Source organism: Ochotona princeps, chromosome 2 (genome assembly GCF_030435755.1).
Source record: "Ochotona princeps isolate mOchPri1 chromosome 2, mOchPri1.hap1, whole genome shotgun sequence".
Taxonomy (NCBI): Eukaryota; Metazoa; Chordata; class Mammalia; order Lagomorpha; family Ochotonidae; genus Ochotona; species Ochotona princeps.
Window position 1 is genome coordinate 129,780,212 of NC_080833.1, and position 14,435 is coordinate 129,794,646.

At 45.2% G+C, this 14,435-nt stretch overlaps 1 protein-coding gene across 2 annotated transcripts; it reads right to left on the reverse strand.

Moving 5' to 3' along the window:
- Nucleotides 1-6,830: 6,830 nt before the first annotated feature.
- On the reverse strand, nt 6,831-10,623 carry LOC131479534 (heterochromatin protein 1-binding protein 3-like). Of its 2 annotated transcripts, none has more exons than XM_058660635.1 (3): nt 10,543-10,623; nt 8,152-8,262; nt 6,831-7,222 (listed from the first exon to the last, which is right to left on the reverse strand). In XM_058660635.1, exons 1-3 carry the CDS (start codon nt 10,605-10,607, stop codon nt 7,120-7,122), a joined length of 279 nt encoding a protein of 92 aa, XP_058516618.1. In that variant the 5' UTR covers nt 10,608-10,623; the 3' UTR covers nt 6,831-7,119. The 2 variants fall into 2 exon arrangements, with proteins under 2 accessions (XP_058516618.1, XP_058516617.1); XM_058660634.1 differs by having other exon boundaries at nt 8,149-8,262.
- Nucleotides 10,624-14,435: the final 3,812 nt, after the last annotated feature.

The following is a 14,435-nucleotide window of genomic DNA, read 5'->3' on the forward strand; positions in this document are numbered from 1 at the left end:
GCTGCTGCCCAATGCCTATCTCCTGTTCATGCCAAAGCAGCCCTCAGGAGCCACCGGGAGCAGGGTCGGCCAGCTGTGGGGTTCATGACTCACTTGTGTAGGCAGCCCCAAGGAACCGCCCTTGTTCCGCCAGGGAAGGGATGGCAGCGGAGGCAGGCAGGACTGCTGAGTCAGTGACAATTACTGAACTGCACAGGTGTGAGCCTGCTGTCACATCCTTTCTCCCAAATCCCAGAATCTGGCGCTGTTGTTGCCAACTGAGCGGTGAGTGGGCAGCGACACCGGTGGAGCGCTGAACCTGGAGCTGACGGGGTGAGCTCAGGCAGGCCTGGCACGCGAGCGGCTCCTCACGCGCACGCACACGCTGGCATCTCCTTTTCCCCTGCGGCCCCACCCCATCCGGTCCCTGAGCACCCCTTGCTGATCCCTCATAAGTGTGCTCATGGCTGTCCCTACAATCCATCCAGCACTGCCCCCCACAATAAGTGACCTAGAATGGAGATTTAAAAAAATTGTCAGTGCTACAGACTGGATTGAGTCATCACCTCACCAAATCTGTTTTGAAATCCTTCTCATTAGGATCCTAACACTGTAACATAACCAGAATTGCAGGGGGTCTTTGCAGTCTGCTGCTTCACACCCCTAGCTCACAATGGCCAGGGCTGAGCTGCAGCCAAAGCTGGCAGCTTGAAGTGCCCCCCAACATAGAAGCTCAGGTACTGGAACCGTCACTGCTGCCTCCCACAACGTCATTAGCAGGAAACTGCAGTCCGGAGCCAGAGCTGGGAATCGAACCCAGGCATGGCGCTGTGGGCTGCAGATGATCCAGACCAGTGTCTTAGCTGCCAGTCTAAATGTCCACCCCTGAAGAGGTAAGTTCAAATAAGATCATTTGTGAGGGTTTGCTGTGCGCCTGCACACATCTGGTCTGCAATAAACAAGCCTGAAAGACTGGTGGGCGCAAGATACGTGTTAGTGTCAACAAGTGTCCAAGCCAGAGGGCAGGCCACAGACTCTAGTTCAACTCTCTGCCTTTCCCGGTGGGCCAACAGACTATGTGCTTATCCAAGGTCACACCATTATTGCCACTTTCAGCAGGGATACAGACCTCAGGGGCCTCTCCCTGCATAAGGGTCAGGGCCAAGGGCACCGTCTCCCATTCTGCAAGTGAATGTGCCCTCTCTGAGATCAGGTGATAGCGTCCCAGGGCTTCCTCAGACCAGCCCTTGCGCCCTAGTGCTCTTTCTGGATGCCCATCTTTGCCATCACAGAATGGCATGCCAAGCCCCACCCTATCTGTACAGTTGAAGGCCCAGAAGGTGGCCTCTTGCTGCCTGCAATCCAGCTGAGGCAGAGGAATAGAGAATGGCCCCTGGCATTTGAATGAAGACTGGAAACAAAACAAAACCACCCATCAAGTGCCTTCCGTCTCTCTGCGGCCTGGCTCTTCGTCCACACCTCTTACCCTCCTGGCTTCTCTTCTTTGGGGCCTGGCTTTGGAAACTCAACATGGTCTATTTCCTTTTTTTTTTTTTTTTTTCTCCACTCCTCTTTTAACAAATAAGCCCTTAACAATTAAAACAAAACAAAACAAAAAGAGCCTCATTTTATGGGTCAGTGTGGTGACATAGCAAGCTAATCAGCTGCCCACAGCTCTGGCATTCCATAAGGGGGCCAGTTCATGTCCTGGCTACTCCTCTTTTTTTATGATACAATTTTATTTTAGGATACAATTTTATAGGCCCTGGGATTTCCCTTGCCCCTTCCCAATATCCCTCTCCCTGCCCCCAATGGTTTCTCCTATATTATTATAATAGTATAGTCCTTTGCAATAAGTCCTAAGTCTGTCATTCTGCTGTTTAAGTGTATCCTCATATTGTCCCATCCCACTGCTTTCCCTTCTATTATTAGAATACTACAGCTTTTCATACATAGTCATAAGTTCATTATTCTGCTATTTAAGTGTATCCTGGTATTGCAGGCATGGACAATGGCAAAAGGTGCACCATGCTATTGTCAAGATATATTTAATGGTTTTATTAGAAGTCCATCTGTGATTTGGAAGTAGAGGTGTACACTGCATTGTATCTTCACATCTGAATATGATAGTTTCTATTACATAGTTACATAAATGAAAAGCCACAAAACAAAATCAACAACAGGAATAAAGTTAAAAAAATTTACAACACCATGGAGTCCAATAACATGCCACTGAATAACTAATATGTAGATGAAGAAATGGAAAAAAAAAAAAACCCTTCTTGGAGAAAATGGTGCTACTGTATGATCTATGAGTCAGTGAAGAATTTAATAAAAATAACTATTTTGAAGAAAAATAAAAGTATCAAAACATGGGTTGCAGCAAAAACAGTACTGAAAAGGCTATTGATCTTACAATTTGCATGAAAGTTGCCTTATATCAGAGAACATACGATATTTGTCCTTTTGGGGCTGACTTATTTTACTGAGCATAATGGTCTCTAGTTGGAACAATTTCGTTGCTAATAGTAGAATTTCATTCTTTTTAATGGCTGAGTGATATTCCACCAAGTAGATGTACCAGTTTCTTTATCTCTCTTCTTTGGACGCACATCTGGGTTGCTTCCATGTCTTTGCTATTGCAGACTGTGTTGCTGTGAATACAGAATCACAGATCCTGTTCGCATATGCAGAGTCCATTTCCTTTGGATATATTCCTAGGACACCTGGGTCATACGGCACGTTTATTTCAGTCCATACTGACTTCCATAGTGGTTGTACTAATCTACACTCAACAGTGGAGGAGGGTACCATTCTCCCCACATCCACGCCAGCAGGTGATATTAGTAGAGTTGTGAATGTAGACCAATCTCACTGGAATTAGGTGAAACCTCCATGTGGGTTTCATTTGTATCTCCCTGACAGCTAGAGAGCCTGGGCTGCTCCACCTCTGATCCAGCTTCCTGCTTATGGCCTGGGAAAGCAGTGGAGGATGGGCTATGGCTTTAGGACCCTGCACCCCACGTGGGAGAGCTAGAAGAAGCTTCCAGCTTCAGATCAGCTCACATCTGGCCGTTGTGGCCATTTTGGGGAGTGAACCATGGATGGAAGATCTCTGTTACTTTTACCTTTGAAATAAAAATAAATCTTTAAAAAATCTAATTTTTGGGCCTGGCGGCGTGGCCCAGCGGCTAAAGTCCTCGCCTTGAACGCCCTGAGATCCCATGTGGGCACCGGTTCTAATCCCGGCAGCTCCTCTTCCCATCCAGCTCCCTGCTTGTGGCCTGGGAAAGCAGTCGAGGACGGCCCAATGCACTGGGAACCTGCACCCGTGTGGGAGACCTGGAAGAGGTTCCTGGTTCCCGGCATCGGATCGGCGTGCACCGGCCGTTGCGCTCACTTGGGGAGTAAATCATCGGACGGAAGATCTTCCTCTCTGTCTCTCCTCCTCTCTGTATATCTGACTTTGTAATAATAAACAAATCAATCTTTAAAAAAATCTAATTTTAAAATATGCCGAGTAGGGGCTGGCAAAGTTGCACAGCATACCAGGAAGCCAGCATTCCAAATGGGCCCCAGTTAGACTCCCAATTGTTCTACCTCCAAACCAGCTCCCTGCAATGCCCTGGGAAGGCAGTGGAAGATGATCCAAAGTGCTTGGGTCTCTGCCACCCATCTGGGCGACCCGGAAGCAGCTCCTGGCTCCTCTCTTGCTTAGTTCTGGCTTATGCGGTCATTTGAGGAGTGAAAGTGGATGAAGATCTCTCCCTGGTTCTTTCTTTCTTTTTTTTAAAAGATTTATTTTAATTACAGTTGCAGTCACTTGGGGAGTGAATCATCAGACGGAGGATCTTCCTCTCTGTCTCTACTCTCTGGATATCTTTGTAATAAAATAAATAAATCTTAAAAAAAAGGTTCCCTGCAGAGTGAGTGCACAAGCAGGACTTCCAACTTCCAGCTCATCCTTACGAAGCAACAGAACGTCCAAACAACCCACTCATCTGACAGTCCTCACTGGGAATTTCCCCATGGCCTTTTTTGCAACGCCAAGTCCACAGCGCAGAGTAGGATCATAAAAGCTGCGACACGCGTGCGGCTCCGGGCGGGGGACAAGATCATGCATGTGCTGGCATCCCGTAAACTTGTCCCCTCCCACGCTGAGGGTGACTCTACTGTGAGGACAGGATTTGAGGGCAGCCGTGGAATCTGGAAGATGTCCTTAAGAAGTAAGGGCAGTCCAGACACTTCTCAGTAATCTCACACCTAATTTCAACAGCACAGTCAAGACAGTGTTTTTAAATATGTTAAAATTTAAAAGACACTCATACTAATAAATTTGAGTACGCAATTTCATTTCCAAGTCCTTTCCTTTTCTTGTTTATACATGCTTATTTTTAAGATTCATTCATCTATCACTGGAAAATCAGGCTTACAGAGAGGAGAGACAATGATCTTCCATCTGCTGACTCTCTCCCCAAGTCACTGCAACAGTCGGAGCTGAGCTGATGCAAAGCCAGGAGCCTGGAGCCTTTTCCAGCTCTCCCACGTGGGTTCTGGGTCCCAAGGCTCTGAACTGTCTTCCACTGCCTTCTTAGGCTACAAGCAGGGAGCTGGAAGGGACGTGGGGAAGGTGGGATAAGAACCTGCGCCATACAGGATCCTGGTGCATGCAAAGTGAAGACTTCAGCCATTAGGCTACGGTGCCCGCCAGGCCTGTCCTTTGCTTTTTTTTTTTTTTTTTCATAAAGTATTTTCACTGTTGATTTCAAAGAAAGGCAAGCAGGCAGAGCAAGACAAGCAGACAAAGGAACACCCACTGGCTCATTCCAGAGACCACAATGGCCTAGAACTGGTCAACCAAAAGCTAATGTCCTGCAACTTGCCTCCCACCTGGGTATCAGCGACCCAAGGCATGACCTGAAGCTCCCAGGATGCATATCAACAGGAAGCTGTAATGAGAAGCAGAGCTGCAACAGGAACCCAGGGACTCCAGCACAGAAGGAAGTGCCCCAGGTGCCAGCTTCATCACTGTAGGGTGCCTGCCCCATCTGTGCTTCAAAGCCCTTCCTCTTCCCCAGGACTAGTCACAGGGCTGCTGGGCCAGCAGAGGGCGTCATGAGCGCCTCACACAATGTCCACAGCTCAAGAGAAAACTGCTAACCACTGTTCATAGCGCTCCAGTGTTTGCCAGTCCAAGAGCGGGACTTAGGATCTTTATCAGCCTTGAAGAAAATATGAAACGGGCCAGTGTTGTGCAGGTAGATTGAACCAAGGCTTACACAGCCACCATTCTCTATCGGAGTGCTGATGCTAGTCCCAGCTATTCTGCTTTCAATCCAGCATACTGTGACGGTGCCAGGAAAGGCAGTGGAAGACGGTTCAAGTATGTGGGTGTCTGCACCCATGGGAGACCAAGGAAGTTACTAGCTCTTGGCTTCAGCTGGCGCAGCCCAACTGTTGTGCTCATCTGGGGAGTGAATCAGCAGAAGAAAGATCTGTTTCTTCCTGTCACTCAGCTTTTCAAATAAGTAAATCTTTTAAAAACCCATAAAACTATTTTTTTAAAGATTTGTTTATTTTCATTACAAAGTCAGATATACAGAGAGGAGGAGAGACAATGGAATTTAAGCCAATCTTCTTCAGTCCATTTCCCACAGTTTAGGCTGCAGAAGGGATCCCAGCAGACGATGAAAGTGGAACGAAAATGAAGCAGACACCTTTTGTCTCTGGTAGCACTCAAGGGGCCAGAAGATGTACAGCAAAAAGTTTAAGACAATTAAAATAGTAAGTGCCACAGGGAGGATAAATGATAACCAGACACTGGAATTTCTCCGGTAGAAAGCTAGTACTACGTAACACAATCTCACAATATTGAAACAAATACAAGTAAGAAAGGGGTAGGTAGTAGGGCCTCATTTACTTATCTGTTTTTAATATCTCAAAAAAGAAGCCACTTGCTTAATATCGAAAGTGCCATGGAAAGAAGACAGGGGAAAAAACCCAGAGATGAATCTCCAATCTAGTTTATTTTATCAAATTGTTTGCTTTCCCATTTAACATTTCTATATTAGCATTGAGGGAACTCTCCAACGCTCCCTTATAAAAAAGGCAAACAGGAAATGACAATTCATGCTCCAAATATTAAAATATATATTTAAACATTTGATCAAGATTTCTATGTTTTGATTTTTGGTAACCAAGTGACACTAGAAATCACAGATTCAATACAGCCTTATACTTCCCCTTCAGTCAAAAACCAAGTGGTACAGAAACTGTGTGCTGCTGTTCAGGGAATACAACACTCGGCTCTGTGAAAACCACCTAGAAAATCAGTGTCAAGAGTGGCCCCCAGGAGCCGCCAGTCCTCAAATTAAATGAGATCACTTCGCTTCTGGCTTACTTCCAAAGCTAACATGTCTCTGTATTTACGGCCGGAGAGGAAGGATGAGTGGAGTGGTTTGTATAAATAAGATCACTATGGCTATAACCCAGCCTTCTCAGCAGGAGGGTCAACAGTCCTGTCAGTGCTATACTGTTTTTACTTCTAGCACCGGCTGGCATCTGTTCTTGATGCGTTCTACAAATATAAAAACTTTTGCAACTGTTTACATAAAACTAGAAGGTGGGGCGGGGAGAGGGGGGAGCGCCAAGCTGCCCATAAAAAAAGTCTGGGGAAGGGGAGCAACAAAGGGCAAATATAGGTTACATGGTTGAATAAAGTCCAGGATTATTGCAGGAATTAAAATGACTCCAAGAGCAGGCACTGAGAACAGCACCTCAAGCTAGCTAATGCCTTCGTGTGTTATGTATAGTCCCCTCCCTATAATGCTCAGAGAGGAGGGGAAAAATGTAGTTTTAAAAACACCAAAACTAAAACAAATGCACACTGACCTTAGAAAATAAGATTTTGAATTCCATCATGATACCCTTATTTCCTATAAAATTTACTTTTTTATTCTGAAAGATTTCTTCACAGTAGATTTGCCTTTAGTAGGCAGTTTCACTTCCTTTCTTGCTCTGGCTGCAGGCTTCTTTGAAGAGCCACCAGCGGGTTTCTTAGTGACTGGGGTGGGGGGAAGGCCTGGCTTTCTTGGCTGGCGTCTTGGCCTTTGGAGGGGCTTTCTTGGGCAGAGGCCTCACTTACCCCCGTACAGCAGCTGGAACTTCAGGTGCAGGCTTGGACCCCCTTTGTTTCATGGCTGCAGCCTTCCCTGGGGACTTGGCTGGGGTTTTCTTCTGCAACCTGCAGGAACAAAAAAGCAAAGGTAATGACTTAAAGCAGAAATTCAGTTTGCCAAGACAGCCAGGTGCTCTGAAGAAACACAACACAGTAGACAGCAACTATGATGGCAATGTGACTTAAATACTTCCTAGTGACTTCAGCAAAACTGTTTAAAAATTCAGTCCAATTCATGGAAATCTATGCAAAATTTAATTTTCAGATTATTTTTCTTTCAACAAAGTATAAATATATACATTCAAACATATTTTGTATATACACAAATGTATACACCTAGAGAGGCTTAACCGAAAGGTTTATTACACAGTGAGAGTTTCATTATACTCAGAGCCTCTGCATTTTCAGAGAAGATAAATTTCAATGTCACACAAAGAACCTGAGAATTTTGAGCTCTTAAAACACTTTTCTATCTTGGGCCTGGCGGCGCGGCCTAGCAGCTAAAGTCCTCGCCTTGAACGCGCCAGGACCCCATATGGGCGCCGGTTCTAATCCTAGCAGCTCCACTTCCCATCCAGCTCCCTGCTTGTGGCCTGGGAAAGCAGTCGAGGATGGCCCAATGCATTGGGACCCTGCACCCATGTGGGAGACCCGGAAGAGGTTCCTGGTTTCCAGCATCGGATCGGTGCGCACCGGTCCGTTGCAGCTCACTTGGGGAGTGAAACATCAGACGGAAGATCTTCCTCTCTGTCTCTCCTCCTCTCTGTATATCCGGCTTTCCAATAATAATAAAATCTTAAAAAAAAAAAAAAAACACCTTTCTATCTGAATCCTTTCCACAGTGGCACTTCAGAAAGTTCATATAGATCATGAAAAATGTACACATGGATTTCAATGTTTTTTGGCATCCAAATAAACTTCTCATTTCCCATGAACATTTTGCAGCCCCCATACTCCTCCCCACCCCATGCAGGGTTTCCACACACCCACACCTTCTCTTAGGTGGCGGCTGCTCATCCTCAGAGTCATGCTCTGATGACTCATTGTCATCTTCATCCTCATCCTCAGAATCCTCTGGCTCTTTCTTTGGAAACAGAACCCCCGGGCTGAAAAAAACAAAAATCTATTACAGCCAACAGTCCACACAGCGGAGAATGTAGGCTTCACCTGCCCCACCCAGGACACAGCCCACTCCACCCCAGCTACCTCTGAAACAGCATGTTAGGTTACAAATGCCATGTTACAAACGATAAACAACTTTTTTTTTCACCAAAAAGAGATCTGTTTATTTATTTAAAAGGGAGAGTGACACTCCACATGGTACATGACTGGTTATGAACTGTAACAATGTGGAGGAATTCAACGTGGGGGGAGGGTCTGGGTGAATCCCAGAGCCTATGAAACTGTGTCATAAAATGATATACATAAATGAATAAATTAAAAAGTAAATAAAAGGGAGAGTGACAGAGTCACAGGGAGAGGCAGAGACCTCTTTCAATAATTGATTGACTCCCCAGATACCGGCACCAGCCAGGACTGGGCCAGACTGAAGCCACCAGAAGCCAGGAACTCCATCCTGGTCTCCTATCTGGGTAGAAGGAGCCAAAACACTTGGGTCATCAAATGCAATCTTCCACAAGCATCTGCAAGCAGGAAAAACGGGGCTCAAACTAGCCACTCCATCTCCCATGGGATGCTGGCAGCACAAGTGGTGGTTGTGTGCACAACACTGGCCCCAATTTCACCTATTTTGAACACACATTAAAACTTAGGACAAATCCTGACAAGTTGCAGACTATCCTTCATTGTCCTCTTCCTACCATTTCATGTAATTTACCATTTAATTAGTAACCAATTACAAATTCCTGACATGTCCAACACTGTGAGACACTGAGCATATAACCATGGAAGGTATATAAGCCAGGTAACAGTCGACACTTCAGCATACAGTTTTTGCCTTCACAATTCTGGGTAAAGACCTCAAAGTCTTTATCTCTTACAATCTGAAATTCACAAGGTATTTTTTTTCCCAATTAGTTTGGCATGAACTTTTTGAAGAGTCCCTCATACACAAAAATACTCAAGAGCAATTTGACAAGAACTTCTGTTTTTTTTTTTTTTTAAGATTTATTTTTATTACAAAGTCAGATATACAGAGAGGAGAGACAGAGAGGAAGATCTTCCGTCCGATAATTCATTCCCCAAGTGAGCCACAACAGACTGGTGCGCGCCGATCTGAAGCCAGGAACCAGGAACCTCTTCCAGGTCTCCCACACGGATGCAGGGTCCCAATGCATTGGGCCATCCTCGACTGCATACCCAGGCCACAAGCAGGGGGCTGGATGGGAAGTGGAGTAGCTGATATATGAACTGACATTCACATGGGATTGACACTTGCAAGATGAAGATTTATTCAATGAACCATCACGCAGGCAAAGATACACAAAGGACGCAGCAGGGGGAGAGAGATCTCCCATTGTTGGTACCCTCTTCAAATGGCCTCAATAGCCAGAGATGACCTAGCCCAAAGCCAGCACCTTGGAGCTTCTTTTGGGCCACCCACATGGGTGCAGGGGCCCAAGGAATTGGGCCATCCTATGCTGCTCTCCCATTAGCAGGGAGCTGGATGGGAAGTGCAGCATCTGGGACTTACACTGGTGCTGGCATCTCAGGTGAAAGCCTAGCATAACACGCCAAAGTACAGGCCCTGAAGCATACATGTAATTTTCCAATATCTTACTGTCATTATCACTTAAAGATATGAGTATCAAAATGACTGTCCAAGAATCTCAACAATTGAGTGCTTCATTTGAAAAACAACTGGCTAGTAAACTCGATAGGACAGCAAAAACTCCAATTTAGTCTTTGTTTCAAATTCATTTAGAGGGAGACAGGGCAGGATAAAGAATGTGTATACACATGCGTGTATGTGCTTGTATGTGTTAAACAGAGACCTTCTGTCTGCTGGTTCATTCCCCCAATGCTCTCAACGGCAGGAGCGGGCCAGGTCAAAGCAACAAGACGGAACTCCATCTGGTTCTACCACGGGGTGGCAGGGTTTCAAGCACTTGTGTAATGTTCATCTGCTACTGCTCAGGACTGCATTAGCACAAAGTTGGATCAGAAGTAGAGAAGCCATGACTTGAATCAGAAACTCAGATGTGATGTGGGCATCCCAAGCAGCAGCTTAACGCACTGTCCAGTTACCTGTCCCCTCTCCTGTCCTTATATGGAGACCTTCTGCTTCAAAACAATATTGCCTTCATTTTCATACATTTCCAGTTGTGTGTAACAGCAATAAGGGTAAAATAAATTAAACCAATCCTATAACCTAAAATCAGACTTTAAATCCACCATGGCCAATGCTTCCTATTAAAAGTGCTTACCTGGGGTAACAGGGAAAACAGAGCTGGAAGGTGCCACTGAATCCTTTTCCAGAGATCTGCTCCATCCACCCCTTCTTTTTACATTTCTGTAGAGTTTTCTTCAGCAAATGCACTGAGCAAAAATAGAAGAAATTTGTCTAACTAGTTATGCTGGATCATTCTCTCAACCAGTTCTGTCTTCTCACATTAACTGACATATGCCAAGTCAATCTTTCATAGTCTAAGGTAATTAATTCAGTGACCACAAACTAGGAAATAGTGAAATTAGAATGAAGGCTGCTGAGATGCACTTCTCATTTCCCATGTGAGCAAGCACCAGCCCACACAGCTTCAGGGGCCACACGCTAACAAGACACAAAATCAGTGCTGTCTTCCACTCATTTAAAGAGGTGTGAGAGCCATACAGCATTGACAAAAATGAACATATATAACTCCTTATACACCAACAAAAAATACTGTGGCTTCTGAAGGTCTCACGAATTTTTTCAGACATACATTAATCAAAAGCATATTTAATGGTGATACAGTGTCTCAAAACCAGCTACCCTGGCAAGGCAAATATCCAAATTCATCTCTTAAAATATCTGGTAAATACAGATTTCATGAACTAGTCCACAGTGAGCTACATGCACAATTAAACGTTAAATATATATATACACACGTTTGCATGTACCTTACATAAACCGGTTTGCAAAGTAGATAACAATTCTTGCAGCAATTTATTTATTTATTTATTTATTTATTTATTTATTTATTTATTTATCTTTTTTTTTCATTTATTCACTGTTTACATTGTATTACATGACACAATTTCATAGGTACTGGGATTCTCCCCCCTTCACCCCAAACCCTCCCCCGATGGTGGGTTCCTTCACCTTGATGCATAACCACAGCTCAAGTTCTGTTGGGATTCCCTCATTACAAGTACACACCATACATAGAGTCCAGCATCCCACTGTTCAATCAAGTTCAACGGCCTCTTAGGGAGGCCCTCTCAGGTTTGAAGGCAGAGCCAGCAGAGCGTCACCTCGATCAATTAGAAGCTCCAACATATCATCAGCAACAATCCAGGCACGATGAGACTGGTGCAGAGTCCACTGATTGACACAGTCCATCATAGAGTTTCCCCTTGTCCAGTATTTCACTGCCAACATATAGCTGAGATGGTTGATTGATCTACTCCATCTTCCATCTTTTCTTGGTTAATGTTTTGATTCCTCCATTTTGTTCAAGTGAATCCCCAAAGAAACTTTGAGGTGTTCCCAGTCCAGGCTCCTACATGTACTAGTAAGCAGAGTGCCCGCCACAGTCCATCACTCCAATCAGCTGGTGGTTGTAACCCCTGGGTTGGTTCTATTCTCAGCCCCGACCTCCATTGGAACCAATGAGTATTGCAGCCCTTCCCGGCTCTGCCCATCACACACTTGTCCCTCACCTAAACCAGTGGGAGGTGTGCTGGTTGGGTGCTGCATTCCCTATTGGCACAGGCCATTTCACCTTGGAATTTTGTGTTTTGTATTGTTTTTATCGCAACCGAACCTGGCCAGACCCCCACACAGTTCCAGCACTCGAATTTGCCAGTGGATGACGTGAACTGACTCAGCCTGGTCTGCCCCCAACCTGAGCCAAATGTATGCCAGTAGGTCACTTTCCAAAGCCTCTTCTGGGTTGTTTACCTCCATGCTTCCAGCGTTTATTTGTAGGGTCAGTGTCCCATCAGAGGAACTGTAAAGATTCCTCCATCAGACCCCTTCCTGGTGTCAGGCATCACACATAGCAGCAATTTATTTTAAAACATTAAAATACACATATTGCACACATGTTAAAAGACTTCAAAATTACCTTTTTTTGAAGATTATCTGAAGTATTTTGTTTCAGAGCTTCAATCAGTAACCTAAGTTGCATACAGTCTAAAACTGACTTGATTTCAAAGTGAAACTAGATGTTTTGGTAAACATTCTGAAGTAAGCAAAAATACACTAGTTAAGAGGTTTTGTGAATCTCAGAATCTATCTAAATGACAATAAAATATGAGTCAGAAACAGCTTTACATTTATATAGCAAGTTCAACAACCCGGCTGGGTGGTTCCCAGTCTTCCAGCAGCTCAGAGGAATCTCACTTGCCCTGCACCATCAAGAGGACTGTAGGGGATTCCTGGAGGGAATGTGACTATCCCACTCCCAGGAACCCTTCTACCTCGCAAAGACATTCCAGACCTGAGAGGCAGGAGGACGCCAGGGGATTCATACCTAAACCCCTAAGGACTGCAAACTGAACGCAGCTAGGGCTCTCCCTGCTTCACTAAGCCCTCGCCTGGGATGGCAGGTGTGCAGTTCTCATAATTAAACTGTGCTTCAGTATTTAAAAAAGAAAAGCCGGAGTTTTGATGCAATATGTGAGGCTGCTGCCTGCAGCACCAGTACCCCATATGGGCACCAGTTTCTTTCCCGGTGCCACCGGGAAAGCAGTGGAAGATGGTTCAAACGCTCAGCCACTACACCCATGTGCAAGCCTCAGAACAAACGCCGAGCTCCTGACTTAATCCTGTCTCAGCCCTGGTTGCTGCAGCCATTTGGAGACTAAACCAGTGGATGAAAGATCTCTCTTTTTTCAAATATAAATCCTTGAAAAAATCTTCATAGTAAAGTAAAATCAGATTCTATTAAGTAGACACTAAAATTATGGGTATTGTTTGGACAATTTTATACTTTTTTTATAAGATTTACTTATTTTTCTTAGAAATCAAAGTTACACTGGGAACACCTCAGACAAAGTTTCTTTGGGGATCAGCCCAATCAAACTACTGGACTCAGAACCCTAACCATGAAAAGATAGAAGAGAGAACAACTTAATCAACCAACCACATCAGCCATATGTTGGTAGTGAAAAACTGGACAAACGGGGACTCTAAGATGGACTATATCAATCAGTGAATAATTCAACAACCTCATCGTGCTTGGAGTGGCGAGACTGGCAGCAATTCATAAGTGTTGAACTATCAAAACCACTTGAGCAAGACCTTTGGAGTACACCCCACATCAGGGACCTGGGATGGGTGGGAGACTGGGTGGGGTTTCTCCCTCAATATTCCCCTTTATCTCAGATACATGAAGAAAACAAAGTGGAAATAATAGTCTTACCCAATTTCCTATAGCTCTTGAACCATCTTACCCTAATTACCTATGTAAAGATTGTAAAGGAAAAAAAAAAAGAATCCTTGGGTCCTGGAAAGAAACCTGTTCCATGTGAGAAATTGAATCCTGGTGACTCCAACATTCTGTACACTTCCTTCTGAGGGACAACATTACCTGTGCCTTGTGTGTCAAGCTTGGATTAGCTTATTGTACAAAGGAGCCAGGATTGGACAGTCTTAGTGTTCAATGGAAGATTTGAGACCCAGATGCTGGGCTGGGGCTGCATTTGGGTCACAACAAGAGCCAATTCACATTAGGACCATGGCTGGGGGCTGGCTGAGCCTGGTTAGGCTGCAGTGTTCACCAGCTTAGCTGGAGTTGGGAACAGGCTGGACAAGGCCAGGCTGCAGCACCTACTGGTGAAAGAGGTGATGTAAGCCATATTAGGCAGGAGAGGTAGTTGCTGGGTCTATGAGCTGCATGGGCGAGGGGCTTGACATGGAAACGGTGCTGGGTTCATGAGCCTTAGGGAATGGGGCATGCAGAGGGAAGCAAGTCACCTGGCCTGTATCCTTGTCCTGCCTTCACAGTGGGTGCTGGATCTGTGAGCTTCTGGGGTGGAGGATCCCGTGGAGGCTATGTTGCATGGCACACTCCCGTAGGCCCTCCTCTGCGCGTCCTTGGTCCACCTGTGTTGGGGTGCCAGGTCCATGAGTCCCATGGGTGGTGGTTGAGTTGTGCACTGGTTAACTAGCTCA

Excerpts from the sequence above, each read along its gene's own strand:
- LOC131479534 (XM_058660634.1), bottom strand. The coding sequence starts at position 10,607 with ATGGAGCAGATCTCTGGAAAAGGATTCAGTGGCACCTTCCAGCTCTGT. Across the intron at positions 8,263-10,542 it reads TGTTTTCCCTGTTACCCCAG|CCCGGGGGTTCTGTTTCCAA; the intron begins GTAAGCACTTTT and ends TGTTTTTTTCAG. Across the intron at positions 7,223-8,148 it reads CAGCCGCCACCTAAGAGAAG|GTTGCAGAAGAAAACCCCAG; the intron begins GTGTGGGTGTGT and ends TTGTTCCTGCAG.